General features: G+C 42.4%; 1 protein-coding gene across 1 annotated transcript in view; it reads left to right on the plus strand.

The window, feature by feature from the left end:
- Nucleotides 1–3,167: 3,167 nt before the first annotated feature.
- The window catches only part of LOC149305256 (beta-soluble NSF attachment protein-like), a 29,727-nt gene continuing 16,890 nt past the window's right edge, over nucleotides 3,168–16,004 (plus strand). The window contains exons 1-2 of the mRNA XM_089477701.1: nucleotides 3,168–3,316; nucleotides 15,630–15,706. Coding sequence (XP_089333827.1) covers nucleotides 3,210–3,316; nucleotides 15,630–15,706 — 184 coding nt within the window. The 5' untranslated portion in view covers nucleotides 3,168–3,209. The remainder of the gene's footprint in view (nucleotides 3,317–15,629; nucleotides 15,707–16,004) is intronic.

Below are 16,004 nucleotides of genomic sequence, written 5' to 3' on the forward strand. Positions count from 1 at the left end.
AGGATTTTTGGAAGGGGGGGTCCAGACTAAGAGCCACCATTATAATGGGGCTTGAGTGCGGCGGCGCAGCAGCACACACCATTCATTTTTCTAATGGAAGGGGGGGTCCGGACCCCAAGAACCCCCCCCCCCTTGGCTACATCCCTGGTCCTAGGGATTTTATAGGGACTGAGACAATGTGATTCATCCAATATCAGGTTTCTACGGCTCAGTGAGGATTCAAACTTTGGTCTCCAGAGTCATAAAAGATTATCAGATGGGGGGTGGGATGTCTTTGTCCTGTCCTTTTCCTGTCCTTATAGTGCGATTGCGAAAAGATTTTCATACAATGTTGTGCTTATCCTGTCAGTGTCCCACTGTTAAATGTGATTGACCGTGACCACACAAAAGACTTTCACATGACATCATGCTTATCCTGTCATTGTCCTATCATTGAAGTGGAATTGTCTCATCCTTGCTTTTCATTTTGTGTTAATGGAAGGATGTGTTAACACCCTTCCACTTCACTGACAGTTTAATAACAGGATCAATGTGAATGTGTGAATCTCTTTCACACGATCGCTGTCACGGACGGAATAAGGACAGGCTTCGCTCTGGTCATCTGATAATCTTCAAAGTCCAATGCTCAAACCACTACATCTTCCTCTTGGTCCAAAACACTTTCCAAGAAAATGATGAGAGGGCGGAAGAGGTGCATTGTTGTTGTTTGCTGCCCTTGTCAACTCTGACTCATGGCAACCCTGTGGATGAGACCAGTGACATCACTGGGTGGGTGCACAGGGTGTGGCCTGCACCAGGTGACACTCCAGAGGAAGAGTGACACCCCATCAGGCCCTTCTGCTGCAGTTCCTGGTGGCTTTGTTGCCAACCTAGCTCTCTCCCTGGGAAGGGAGCTGAGGTGGTGGTGAGGGCATTGGAGGGGCAAGTGCACCCCTCGTGATTTTGTCGCTGGGCCACCTCTCTCTTTGGAGAAATATCTCATCCAGTGGTGTTACCAGGCTTGGTGACACTTGATGTGGAGACTGCTGGGGAGGTGGCAGCAGTAGCCTACCCTCTCTTCATTCTGCCTTACTCAGCAGTGGTGATAGAGGCCAGCAGGTAAGCATGGCAGCGGGAGAGGAGGGCAGGCCAGGCCAGGCCAGGCCAGGCCAGGCCATGTTCCCTGCCCTTGGCCTTGGAAGGTTAGACTGGTTCAAATGCAGGTTCATCCAGGGCATTTGGGATGATTTCACAATTGCTTTTCAGATGACGCTGTGCACAAACTGGTCAGAATCCAGACAGAACGTGAGGTGAATCCAGGAATAAGCACTTCACAAAAATACTGTGTTTTCTTGTCCAGTTCATTCATGAATTCATTCTCTTCATGTAATTACAGCAGTCTGAAAACCATGTCCCCAATTCTCCCTATTCCCAGATTTCCCAGGGTTTCTTGCTGTGCCAAAGAGAGGGAGGCAGCCTTGTTCTTAAAGGGATATGCACACACACACACACACACACACTTCTTTCCCTCGTGTGGCTTGTCTCCTCTTCCTGCAGCCGCTAAGCCTTAAATCTAAGGGAACAGCTAGTAGAAGAAGGCAGAGAGAGAGAGAGAGAGAGGACATTTTGGAATTCCACCTGTAGAGGAGAGAGAAATGGAGACGATATGTCTTGGAAAAGGAGGCCATCTGGGAGTTTCAACCCTCGCTGGAATCAGGCAGGTTTATGGAGCAGCTACCTCCTCTTTCTCTCTAGTGTGTGTGTGTGTGTGATTGTGGTTTTATCAGAGTTTGCAAAAGGAAACCTCAGCCTTCTTTCCTCTGAAACGGTTTCTGGGGCAAAGAGGATTTTCCTCCCTGTTTCCCTTCCCTCTCTGGAGCATGTGTGGGTCCAGTCTACTTGAAGGAACGCCTCCTCCCATATAATCCTTCCTGTACACTCCATTCCTCTGGGAAATTTTTTTTACAATCAAGAAAGACCAGACTGGTGGTGACCTCCCGGAGATTCTTCTCTGCCACCGCCCCAAAAACTTGGAATGACCTGCCAGAAAAGATTCGCCAATTATCCTCATTGGAGGCTTTCAAAAAGGCGACAAAGACCCTTCTCTTCCAGCAGGCCTTCCCAGATTGATCATGTCCAGAACTGATTGAATCCACCCTCCTCACCACTTTCTCACTCACGGATTGTGCAATAATTTTGATGTATTGTTATATATATTTTGACTTTGTTTTATTGTTTAATTTTAAACTGGGAGAGAGGGCTAGGCTAGGGTTTTGTAGGTTTATTGTCTTATCATTGTATAATCATGTTGTTACCCGCCTCGACCCCCAAAATGGAAGAGGCAGGATATAAATAAATATTTCATTCATTCATTCATGTGTGTGTATGCACTTGTGGAAACGACAGCTTGGAGAATGCGCAAAAAAGTTATTTCCAAGCTAGCAACGAGGATTTGTCCTCATCTGTCTGAAACTCAAATTTGCTTTCAACCCACTTTCTTGCCTACGTAATGTGCTTTTAACTCCTTGTTGTGCGCTGTCCGTGATAAGCATTAGCAAATTGGCTTGCTTTTCCCGGATGCCAACTTTAACTATTTTAGGGATGAAAGCACATAGGTCCTCATGTGAAAAAGTTCTGGGTCACTCTGACTTCAAGTGGTAGAAGTTGTGTGCAAAACAGGAGCTAAAATGATATAAATGTAAACTGATTACACAAGATAATAATATAAATGCAAATCCATGCTTCTTAGCGATGCTCAAAAGGGAGGAGATTGTGGAGTCCCTCCTGGACAGAAGGCTGGAATGGAGAACAGTTTTTGGGAAAGGAGGATCTCTGGGTCACCACCCTGAGTTCAGTAGTAGTTAGTTGTGTGCAAAATAAAACAATATACATGTAAACTGATTACATGATATAATACTATCAATGCAAATCCATGCTTCTTAGTGATGCTCAAAGGGGAGGCCTGGACAGAAGGCTGGAAAGGAGGACAGGTCCTGGAAAAGGAGGAGGAGGAGGCCTCTGGTCCCTTTGGAGAAGGCTGTCTTGGAGAAAAGCCTGCTTCTTCTAGCAGCCCTTGCTCCCCTCCATCCCTCTCTTTCTCTTGCAGCAGAGGAAGCAGGAGGAGGAGGGAAGAGGAGGTGCTGTTCTGGCTGGGAAAGGAGGAGGAGGCAGAGGCTTGGCTGTGGTCCCTCCTCTTCTTCTCTTCCAGGCTGAGCATCCCAGGAGGAGCCATGGATGCTGCTGCTGCTGGGGAGAAGGAGAAGGAGGCCTTGCAGCTGGTGGCCGAGGCTGAGAAGAGGGTCAAAGCCTCCCATTCCTTCCTCAGGGGGCTCTTCGGGTGAGGGGGGCCCAGGTGGGGAGGGTGGGGGTCCCCTTGTGACCCTGGGGAGGCATCTTTTTCTGCCCCCCCCCCCAAAGAGCATCTCAGATCCCTCTCCAGGGTTTGGAAAGAGGATCCTTCTCTCTCTCTCTCTCTCTCTCTCTCTCTCTCTATCTTTCAATCTCTCTCTTTAGGGTAACCAGAGATCCCCCCAGGACCTGTCCTCCATTTCCCACCTTCTCCCCAGGAGGAGGTCCCCAAATGTCCTCCATTTGGAGCAGGACTCAGAAGCAGGGCTGGCTATTGCATAGGAGTGTTTGGAGCTTTTACTGGGTCATGGCCTACATGTTTTTTTTTCTTGAACTCCCTCCATCCTGAGCCTGACCATTTGTTTTGTTTATATTTTATGGATTTTAGTTTTATCCCACCTTGCTCTCAAAGGCGGCTAACAACATGTACACGACATGACCATTAAAATTGTACAGTTAAAATCGTAAAAATATATTTCTAAAAAATTACAAATACAACATTTAAAACATACAAAGTTAAAATTAATAATCTCAAACCAACTCTCTCATCCCCCAATAAAACATAGTCTGCCAGAGTAAGAAGCAGGGATTTGTATTTATTGTGAGAGTTTTGAGCTTCTTCTTTGGTCATGTCCTACATTTTTTTCCTTGACTGTCCTCCATTTGGTGGTGCCATATCCTCCTTTGCTGTGAGGACACATCTGGTCACCCTGTGCTGGAGGGCAGTTCCCATCATCCCTGACACACTCCTGTCTCCAGATTTTGGACTCTCTTCAGGGTGACCAGAGGTCCTCCTTGTCCATTTCCACCTTCACTTCCAGGAGGGATTCCACAGTGTCCTCCACTTTGAGCATGACTAAGAAGCATGCATTTACATTTCTGTGACTGCTTTTAGCCCTTCTTTGGTCATGTCCTCCCATTTTCTTGAATGCTTTCCATTTTGAGCATGGCTAAGAAGCATGCATTTGCATTTCTAGGAGTGTTTTGAGCTTTTATTGGGTCATGGCCTACATTTTCTGGTGCCTTGTCCTCCTTTGCAGTATGGACACCTGGTCACCCTCTCTCTCTCTCTCAATCTCTCTCTTATTGTGCTACCCCACCTTCAAGCTTCTGCTTGCATTGTGCCCCATAGAGTTTGGCCCAGAGGAGTGAGGCCACCAAAGGGAGGGTGGGGGGTGGGAGCAAAGGCTGAAAAAGGATGATGTATGTGGTGATGCTGGAGGTTGTGGGGTGGAGGCAAGAGAGGACAGCTATGACAGGTGGAAGGGCAATTCTCCTCTGGTCCCCTTTGCAAGTGTTATGTTTTTGGTGGCGCTAGCTTTCCTGGACTAGATAGATCCTGGTAAGTCTGAGAGGTGGGAAGTGTTCTCCTCAGTGCTCTGAGACATCCCCCCCCCCCAAATATACTGAGAAGGGGAGGAAATATAACAACAACAACAATAATAATTGTACCTCGCCTCTCCCTGCAGATTGAGGCGGCTTACATACATAAAACATATTCCATAATACACAGAATTCATAAAACAACCAGTAACATAAATTAAATCCTCTATCCCCATATCCAAACAATCCATAGCTTAAATTCCACAAAATTAACACAATAACAACTTGAAAAACTTTAAAATATATTAAAACCATTGGGATATTCATGACAGAGCTTCATGGGATATGATAAGGAGAAACCACTTATTGGGGTTCCAAAAATATAAGTACAAATATAAGTCAGTCAGGGAAGGCCTGCCGGAAGAGATCCATCTTGATGGCTTTTTTGAAAATATTAAGGTTCATAATTTGACAGATCTCCTCTGAATGGCTGTTCCATAGGTTAGGAGCGGCTGATGAGAAAGTCCTCTGGGAAACCATAGCCAACCTTGTTTTAGTAGGCTAAATTATTACTGAACTGGCAAAACCTCTGAGGATTCCTTGCCTAAGGAATCCCTATGGAATTAATGGAGTTGCCATAGGTCGACAGGCAGCAGAGAGACACACATATACACATTGTTCTTACATGGAGATTACCCAGCTTTTCTGCCAGCTGCCGTGGCTTATTTGTGCAAGAGGTTGGTGACATTTCAACACACAGCTCAGAGATCTATGACATTCTCTGCCCCAGGAATTCTGTTATTTTACCAGTTGCATCTAAATAGTTTTGTTGTTATTGTGTGCCTTCAAGATGTTTCTGACTTATGGCAACCCTATTGTGGGTTTTCTTGGCAAGATATATTCAGAAAAAATTTGTCATTGCTTTCCCCTGAGGCTGAGAGAGTGTGACTTGCCCAAGGTCACCCAGTGGGCTTCACAGCTGAGCTGGGAATTGAACCCTGGTCTCCAGAGTTGTACTCCAACATCCAAACCACACGCCAACCTGGCTCTGGTCCTTAAGATCCCCAGAGTTATTTTGGCATTGTCATAGTGTCTTGGAGTGTATATGTGTCACATGTATCATGTCAGCTACAACTGCATATATATGGGCAAAATGTAAACTAAAGCCCCATTCAGTGTCAGCCTGTAAGATGCCCCAGGACTCTTGTTCCTGAGGCAACAGATTGTTACAACCATAAGCTTCTTAGTATTATTTCTACAGAACAGATCTGGGGAATTTTCCACTTTCTAAATGCAGTGGCCTATAATTTCCATCAGCCCCACCCAGCTTGGCAATATTAAAAGGATTTTGGGAAGCCATCTAGAGGACCAACACATTTCTGCTCTTGCTACAGAGCTCACTGGCCTTCAGATCAGTTGGCTTGCACAACCATCACAGTTTGCTGGCTAGATTTCATGGGGGTTGTTGTCCATCATAACTGGAGGTCACCAGTTTGATGAAAGCTGAGTTAGTGCATATGCCCTTCACCTTGCACAGAGCCAGGATCAGGTGTAGAAGAAGTACGGTGGGCCCTCCACATTTGCTGTTATTAGGGGTATAGAACTCCCATAAAAATAGGAAAACCGCAAATAAAAAAAAACCATTATTTTTTTACCAAGAGAACACCTCTCTACAAATCTATAGGTCCTTCAGCATAACTCTGTGGTCAGTGTCTGCTGGATGTTAACCATAGAATCGTACTGGAGGATCTACACATGCCTAGAGAAGTGTTTTGTTCTAGGAATTTCGAGGTCAACTTCCAGCACAGGTTGACCATAGAGAGGTACAGGAGGACCTAGAGATTCCTAGAGGGAACATAGTCAAATGCATGAATAATCAAATCTGAAAAAGTCAAAGGTGCAAATGTGAAGGGCTGACTGTAATCATTCCCAGCAATAATTTACTGCTGTTAAGAATGGATCACTCTTTCCTTATCTTGCATTTTTGTTAACTGCGTAAAGTCAACTTCAACTTATGGTTGTGGCTTCCTTGATTGAGTCCTTCCATTTAGAATATAGTCTTTCTCTTATCTTATTGCCTTATATCACACCAAGCATTATTGTCTTTTCTAGGAAATCATGTCTTCTTGCTATACTCAGTTTAGTCATCTTGGCTTCTAGGGAGAAGTCAGCTTTGATTTGCTCTAGGACCCATTTCTTTGTTTTTTAGCAGGCCATAGTATCCATAGAACTCTTCTCCAGCACCACATGTCAAATGAGTTGATTTTCTTTCCATCAGCCTTTTTCACTGTCCAGCTTTCACAACCATACATTGAAATAGGAAATGCAATGCCATGGACAATCCAAACTTTAGTATTCAATGATATGTCTTTACACTTCAGGATCTAGTTTAGTTCCTTCATAGCTGCCCTTCCATTTTCATTCTAATTGTCGCATTTTTATTCATCCATATATTAGAATAAAAATGCAACAGGCTTACTGGATATCTCCTATTTCATAACTTGGGCTATCTACTTTTTCCTTCTCTGCTGACTGAATATAACACTTCATGTTTGTGAAAAAGCAGCTTCTGAGCTGTGAACACTTATGCCAAAATAAAACTGTTAGTCATTAGGGTGCTGCAGACATTTTGCTGCAACAGAGCAAACAGACTGCCCTCTGCAATTTAAGGGTGTAGGATTGTCCGTCTGCCTGCTGTCTGTTCCACCAAGGGGAATTACTAGGTTGGTCCAGGGGCAGAGCTTTTTCTGCGATGGCTCTGTGGCTTGTGGAATACCCTCCACAGGGAATGCATCTGCACGGCAGAAACAACCCAGTTTGACACCACTTTAACTGCCATGGCTTAGTGCTACAGAATCCTGGGCTTTGTAGTTTGTTGTGGCACTAGAGCTTTCTGACAGAGAAGGGTAAATATCTCATACAACTACAAATCCCAGAATTCCATAGTATTGGGCCATGGCGGTTAAGGTGGTGTCAAATTCCATGATTTCTGCAGTGTGGATGTAGCCAGGGCAATGCATATGTCTCCCTCTTTCTTGACTTTCAGAACAGTCATAAAAGTATCTGCTCCAGTATTTATGCACTGTATTTTGATACTAGTTTATCTGCTGTTATTTTAATGTTACTTTATGTTCTTGTTTTCTATTTTCTTGTGTTGTGAGCCACTTTGGGAGTGCAAAAAGGGAGGATAAAAATCTATTCTTTTTTTAAAAAAAATCTGTTTCATGCCACCTGTGGGTATTTAACAGCCTCATCTCTGTTAATGGGAACTTCCCAGGGCCAGGGAAGAAGAAGCTTGGAATCATTACCATTTTACACCCCCCACTCTGCTTATCATAGACCAAGACAAAGTTTTTATAAGCAATAGCTGAAGTGGCCCCACTTATATCCAGATGATACCATGTAGATTGCAGGCAGAGTTTCATCTAATGGAATACCATACTTCGTTGAGTGCCTTCAAGTTGTTTCTGACTTATGGAGACATATCATACAGGTTTCTTGGCCAATTTCTTCAGAATGGGTTTGCCATTGCCATTCCTTGAGGCGGAGAGAGTGTGATTTGCTATTTCATAGCATAACAAAAAATCCTGTGTGTTGATAACAAGATGTCTGGGAGAAGGGGTCTTGCCACATTTACCCTCTGACCATATTAGTTTTTTATGTGCATGTCCATTTTTAAATAAAAGGATTTTCAAAGCCCCCCATTGGCATCCTAAACTGGTACAGACCATTCAGATAGTTACCATTTTGACAGTTGTTTGTGAAGACTAGAAATGTTTAGCTGTTCTGCTGTCTCATTTTCTTTATGGGAGGTTCAGTGAAGACCAGACATATTTTGATCAGATTCATACCTTACATAAAGCAAACTTTGCAGAAATTATCCTCTGATTATCAGCTTTCCTGTATCTGGTTTCACTAATCTGTTAATTCAGACACACATCTGATTTTGTACTTAAAGAGATTAGATCCTCAACTGGAGCCAAAATAGGCTTTGTAGTGTGGTGTAATTAGTAAGAGCTTGTTCTTTAGGAAAGAGGAGAGAAGATGCATCTAGTGTGGCATCGTTTGGCAAGAAATGGTTAATTATAGATTGTATGCCAAAATGTTAACTGTTCTTACATTAAATACAGTAATCCTTTTTAAACAAAACTAAGGATTAAAATCTAAATGGATTTAAGCCATGGTGCATTTACAAATTGTGATGGTCTCTAATGCATTTTTTCTTGAAGAAAAAAATTAAATGTATTTTTTCAGAAATAGTGAATTAAATTCATTGAGTTTCATTTAATCTAAAAAGCACATTGCTTCAGAACATTAAGGCCAGAATATGTACATTATCTCTGTCAATACTCTTTAATTGTGTTTGGCTGGGTCATGTCTAGACATTTTGTAAATGATTCAGTAAAGTGAAGTTGAAGGCTTTCATGGCCGGCATCCATAGTTTTTTGTGGGTTTTTCGGGCTATGTGGCCATCTTCTACAAGAGTTTCTTCCTGATGTTTCACCTGATGCCATCCACAGATGCTGGTGAAACATCAGGAAGAAACTCTTCTAGAACATGGCCACATAGCCCGAAAAACCCACAAAAAACGATTCAATAAGGTACTGTAATACTGGACTTGCTACAATCATATAGTCCATAAATCTTAAACACTTTTGCCAGCATGTCTGTTTATGTCACCGATGTATGATGTGTCCCATCACCAGTGTTCAAGTACATATATCATTTGTGCAAAAGTTGCCAAAAAATTCTAACTGGCCTTATGTGGTTGAATTGGGTGGGTGGAGTGGCAAGGAAAGGTGAAGACATACTTACTCTGCTGTTGCTTATTCCAAGGCTTTGGGATTGTGTGGGCTGCAAAATCCAGGCAAACCAAGCAAGTAAACAGATAAGGTACTGTTCCGTGTCCCTGGCTGGCATTGCCATTACATTTCATCTCGAAGCCAAACTAGATGGGGCAATTATCAAGATAGACTACTGAAGAGCATTTTTAAAGAACCCATCTTGAAGAATGTTTTCACAATGATGACTGAGGCTTTGTCCAGGGCCCTATCATTAGACAGAGTGAAGCATTTGGTTCAGGTGGCATATTCTGGGGGTAGGTCACAGCAGTGAGGTGTTAGAGGCTAGAGAGGTGTGTACTACACTCAGGCTGCCCAGTGTTGTCTCTGCTCATTTAAGATGAAGTAGAGGAAGTTGTCCCATCAGCAGTGTTCATTGGCATATCTAGTATACTTAACACCCAGTTAGGGTCATTTTTAATACACCCCCCCCCCCCCTGCACAACAGCCTTTTCTAGGTCTGTCGGGGCTGCTGGCTGGGTGGGAAAGGGAGGAGACTCACTTTCTTGCCTGGTCAGCAAAGTTGCCAGATCCTGAATTTCAACACCTCTTCTTACCAGAGCATTGGGTGACACCCCTCTCTGAGTATTACCCAGGGCAATCCTCACCTCCCTCATCCCCTAGTGCAGCGGTTCTCAACCTGTGAGTTGTGACCCCTTTGGGGGGTGTCAAACTACCGTTTCTCAGGGGTCACCTAAGACCATCGGAAAATACATATTTCTGATGGTCTTAGGAACCAAGACACAGTAATTGTATGGTTGGGGTCACCACAACATGAGGAACTCTATTAAAGGGTCATGGCATTAGGAAGGTTGAGAACCACTGCTCTTGTGACTCTCCTACCAGTGTTGGAAGTAAGATTCATGTCACATATCTCCATGTAGAAGGAGGGTAAGTGGGCAGGATAATATCTGTTGTATTTAGACAGTAAAATAGCTTGGCCTGAGCCTGGCTGGTGTGCAGAGACGATTGGAAGCTCCAGTGTATCTGGACTTTATAAGAGCTTTTCAAGGTGCTAAACCTATGTAAGGAGGGTGAGTTCAGCACCCTAAACAGCTTCATTAAAGTCTGAAGTGAAACCAAGAGCAGACACATTGGTCCACTAATGTGGAAACCATTGTTAAACCCTGCAGAAAGTGATGTTGTGCTTTCTGTCTGGAACAGAGAGGTGAAAATGCTGCCAGAGGATAGCTTGTTTCTGCTCTTATTGATTCACCATGATGGGTTTGACTCAGAGAGCGTTTTACTGCCTGGGCCTGCCCTCTCCTTTCCGTAGGAGCTCTAGGAGAGAGGTTCTGCTGAATGACTCTGTTGTTTATATAAGATAGAGGACAAGAAATGCAGAGGGACTTTTCATTCTAAGATTCTCTCCTTGGGGGGGAAAAATCCACCTTGCAGAAGCGTCCAAAACAAGATTTTTTAATTTAGATTTTTAAAATTAGTAATGTTTTCTTTAAAAACCAAACAAATTACTGTACTATAGCTTTGTGTGTCTGAAATTGTTGCCACCCTGCTAGCTTTATAATTCATTTTCATAATACGAGCATAAGATTATTACTGTACAGTGTTTTAAGAGCCCATTATCTTTTATTTTCCCTCCCAAAAGCCTCTTTCACTTTCTTGGGTACAGCATTGCAGGATTAATCAGTTCGTCATAATAAATCCCTGTCACTGTTTTTTTTAACAGATGAATTGGAAAGTGGGGCTTGCTTTTGTTTCTGCTTTTTAAAGGATAGCTACAGATCTAATTTAGTTGGAACAACAACATTAATTTAGTTCTGCAGTTAGTAGTTTTTAGGAAGTCTCTGGTGCAGTATATTTACTTTAAAAAACAAAACAGTACTTTACTTCAACATGTATATCTTCCCATTTAATGGTAAAATCCAACTCAGGGAGGCTTGCAAATTAAAAAGAAATCAGTGAAATTAAAAACAAAATAGGCAGGATAAACAATAAAACAAAAAGCAGTAAAAACAATATCCTTAAAACTACCAGCCAAAGCAAGCTAAATCTTTTTAAATTAAATTTGTTTATTAAAAAAAAAACAATAACAGGTTCAGAATATTACAAGAAATTTAGAAAAATTAAAACTAATAATGAGATATAGCCGGCAAACTGAGGGTGAGGTAAGAAACATATCCATGTTGGTGTTGAACATTCTAGAACGTGCTCATTTTAATTTTAAACAAATTTTGATTAAGCCAGATAAGAATTCTAAGAGTAGTAAATACAGTGGACCCTTAGTATCCGCTGGGGTTTCGTTCCAGGGCATCCCAGGGATACCAAAATCTGTGGATGCTCAAGTCCCATTAAATACAATGGCATAGTAAATTGGTGCCTCTTATATAAAATGGCAAAATCGCTGCTTTTTGGAATTGATATATTATTATAATATTTTCAAGCCATGGATGATTGAATCTGTAGATAAAAATATGTGGATATGGAAGGCTGAGGGTATTTAGTAATATTTGGCTATATTAATTTGTGCTCATGTAGACTAGTAGCTGGTGGCTCCGTTGTCAATGGAATGTAGTCTGCTGCTTTGCCCAAACTTTGAAGGTGCTATGCAAAGTACTTAATCTATCTGGGTAGAGTTCAGATAGTTTCTTTAAAGTTTGGCCGCAAACCTAGTATGTATTCATGGCCCGATTGATTTCAGACCTGCCAGCCAGCCACCACTGCTGCTATTGAGACTTTGCCAATATGTAAGGCATGCCTTAGTGACAATGCATTTCAAAGGAAACTGGAGAACTCTATAGGGGTGCGATCCTATAGTCCTTGAGAGAATGACTCAGAGGTCATTGGATAGTGCAGTCCTCCCATTCTGCAGCTGGAGAAGGAGACCTACCTATGGAAGTTCTTCCTGGATAGCAGAGGACCTTTCTGCTCTGTCACTGAACTGTTAATGGTACTCAATTGGCAAGAAGATGGAGGGACGGGCATTCTGGGGTGTTTCAAGGATGGATTGTGAGAAGACTGGGATCTACCATCTCCAAAGCGCCACCTTCCAGGATTGGGGTTGGAAGAATTATTATTTTTCCTCCAATCAAAATGAATTGTACCTATGATAACTCGGATTGCGCACCCGATTGCACATCCTGGGCTATTCTTACTTTTCCTCATTACTCAGTGGGGTATTTAAATTATTCCAAAGAAAATTAGGATAAAAAACTATTATCTATGTATTTGTTAATTAGACACTTTTATAAAATGATTTCAGACTTCATTCATAAAGAAATACAAAGAAATCAATTCTCCAATAAAAATAAAATCAATGGGAAATTGGCAAATGGGGTTCTTCAGCAGCTTCTGTTTTAAAGAAACTGTGTAAGTGTAAAACAAGGAGTTCCAGTGGTTTGTCAGGAAGGATTATTGGTCTTCTAATCTTAGACACTACTTTGTCAGGAGCAAGTTGTGAGAAGTACCTTGTGTCATCTTTCTGGTGCCCCTTAACACATAGAGTCACAGTGTTGGAAGAGACCACAAGGGCCATCTAGTTCAACCCCCTGCCATGCAGGAACTCACAATTAAAGCACCCTTGACATCACACTTCTACAAGAAATAACATGAAGGCACTCAACAAAAACAAGACCTGTAACAAATTGTTACAATATGGAATGCTCCTGTTCATTCTTTCAACTGAGAGAACACACTTTTCTCCAAGATATGGTATTGTATTGCTTCATCTACCCAGTTCTCTGTCCATGTGATCAGCAGATAGCCTTCTGTGGCTTCTGAGCACTACAGTCCTCAAAGGAGTTCCTTTTTGCATGCCTCACTTTGGGCTTTCTTCCTACATTTTTTTTGTACAGTGCGCCCATGTCATGCTAGAAGCTGCAACGGAAAGGCTTCTTCTGTGCCATGGAAGAAACAATGGGGTGAGCGCCCATGGTGCGCACCCCATGGCGCATCAGGTGTGTGCCATGGGAAAGAGCCCCATTGTTTCTAATGGGGATTGAGTTTACATGGTATTTCCATTACACAGTGGGATCCGGAATGGATCCCCCACGTAAGGGAAGGGCTAACTTTATTCAGATCTTGGTGCCCATCCAAGAATGTACATAATTTCCTTCCTGCATGTAGATGTCTACATATGTGTTCCTGAACATTAAGAAATCCCAAAGAGAATTATATGCAATGATTTTTTTTTATAAAACTTCATTGTCAGAGAAGTCCTACACATGTGACAAAATGGTAGGTTCCTGATGTAGCTGAATGGACTATGAGGCTTCAGGAGTAGGGTGCCACTTTGAATGCGAAACTCAAGCAAAGAAGGAAAAGCAGCAAAGACATTGCTGTGCTAGATATCTACTTACAGAGAACTGTTTTTAGATTTAGAAATGAGATTTCATCCAGACATACATCCCACTTTGCATTTTTATCATCTCCAGACTTTTTTTTTTTTAAATCTTATTCCCATCTCATTCTTCTGCTTCTGTAGATCACATCTCAGATTTGGCAAAGCTTGTAAGAGGGATTGCTGTTAATAATATGTCTACTGTGAACATCTCATCAGCTCAGCTAGACAATGAAATACTTATCAAAAGGGGCCAGAACAATAATTAGCTAGGCACTGCTTAGGAGCACACACTTGGTAACAACTCTCATGTTTCCCTTATGCAGTGTTCCCAAGATAGCCAAACTGTTCGTGAAAGGTTTCTGTGCCATACAGAATGAGCATAAAAATAGCTCAGTTGTTTTGCCTTCTCCTTAAAAAACAACATACAAGGCTGTTTCAAGTAACAGTAGAGCAGGTCATGCATTTTGAACCTGAGACAGAGACCTTATCTGCATGAGGCGGGGAACTCTGGGGGCAGCCCAAAGCATCCTGGTCCCACAGCTGCCCCAGCTTGGCCCTGTTACCTTGGTCCCTGTTTCCATGCCTCAGCAGATGTCTGCATGGGTCTCCCGCTTAGTTGGCCAGTCTGCACCTGCCACTGCTGCCAGTCACTCGCTTCTGAGATCAGAACAATGTGCCCAGCAATAGTCACATTCTGGGCACATTGTTCTGACCTTAGAAAAAGTGACCCACTATGGCAGAAGATTTGCAGGGGAGCTCAGTGGGATGCCCTGCAGACAGTTGAAGCAGCACAAAAACAAAGGGCACCAGGTCTCATAAAATCCAGAGCAACAAGTAACTTTTTAAAATCCATTTTAACCTTATTATGCCCTGGTTCTGGTGCTGGATGTGCCTGACGTTGTTTGGACTGCACACACCAAAACTAGGGTTTGGGCTGTACTATCCAAATGGATGGGAAATGGACCTTTTGGCATGTGCAGACAAGGGCAGAGTTAGATACATAAGATGTTTAAAATAAAATGATTCTGTAAATTCTCTCTTAATGCTTTTAGATTATAGTCCTGGTTACACTGAATTATGAGTAAGTCCTACTAAACTAATTGTGTAGAATTATACTATTAGTCTCTTAAGAGATTATCACACTGCCCTTTACCCCCGCTCTAGACACGGGATGTAAACTTTAATAGGCAGATTTTATCTCATACCTCCATGCCCAGGCAGAAAGCATCACATACCCAATCCAGGCCATCCAATCTGGATTTCTCCCACACCTTGCAAAGAATGGGATTTTCCTGTTCATTGCAAGGTGAAGGAGATGCCCGGATTGGGTATGGGATGCCTCCTGCCTGGCCATGGATGTGTGCAATAAAATCCACCTATTGAAGTTTACATCCCGCGTCTAGTGCGGGAGGAAAGGGTGGTGTGATAATCTCCTTAGTAATTGGGCCCAAGTCAATAAAATATTTTTAAAAATCAGTTTTAGTGCTCATGTATACTGGGGGAATCAGAAGATTATGTTAGTTAAAATGCTGAGAGTTTTTGTGGCTTCTTCAGTCATTCAATGCATGAGACACAACACCCATTACAACACTTGTGGCATGTAACTGGAGCAGAGGATGAATGCCACCTCCTTACTTAGTTCATAGTTCACCTCTGCATTGCAGAAACAGCCATCAGGAAGTCACATTTATGTTAGTCATTTATGTAAAATCTGGTAAGCTCGTTGTCCTATGATTTTGCTGTTCATGTTTTCTCAGCATGCTTGCATACCAGATTGATTCCTAGAATGAAATATACTGGTCTTCTTCTAACATCATTTCTCCTTCTATTTTTCCTAGAGGGAACAGGGTAGAAGAAGCATGTGAAATGTATACCAGAGCGGCAAATATGTTCAAGATAGCCAAAAACTGGAGTGGTATGTATGGACATGTCTCTTTCATTTGTAGATTTCCTTAGGATTTTTTGATGTGTTCAAAGATAATTGGGGTTATTAAATTCTTATCCTGAATAACACATTTTAATTATACATGCAAAGAGTAGGTAGGATATAGTTAAAATATCTTAAGTCATGGTTGTCTATCAATGAATTTTAAGATCTCTTCAGTTTCTTGTATACTGGATAATGACTCTGCTGTTCATTGATGACTCAGTCACTTGTCTCAAGGTGAAATGGAGGTGATTCAGAAACTTTTAACAGGGACACTTTCCCTCAT

Source organism: Sceloporus occidentalis, unplaced genomic scaffold (assembly GCF_023333645.1).
Source record: "Sceloporus occidentalis isolate IW3139 unplaced genomic scaffold, rSceOcc1.0.p SCAF_12, whole genome shotgun sequence".
In the NCBI taxonomy this organism is placed as follows: domain Eukaryota; kingdom Metazoa; phylum Chordata; class Lepidosauria; order Squamata; family Phrynosomatidae; genus Sceloporus; species Sceloporus occidentalis.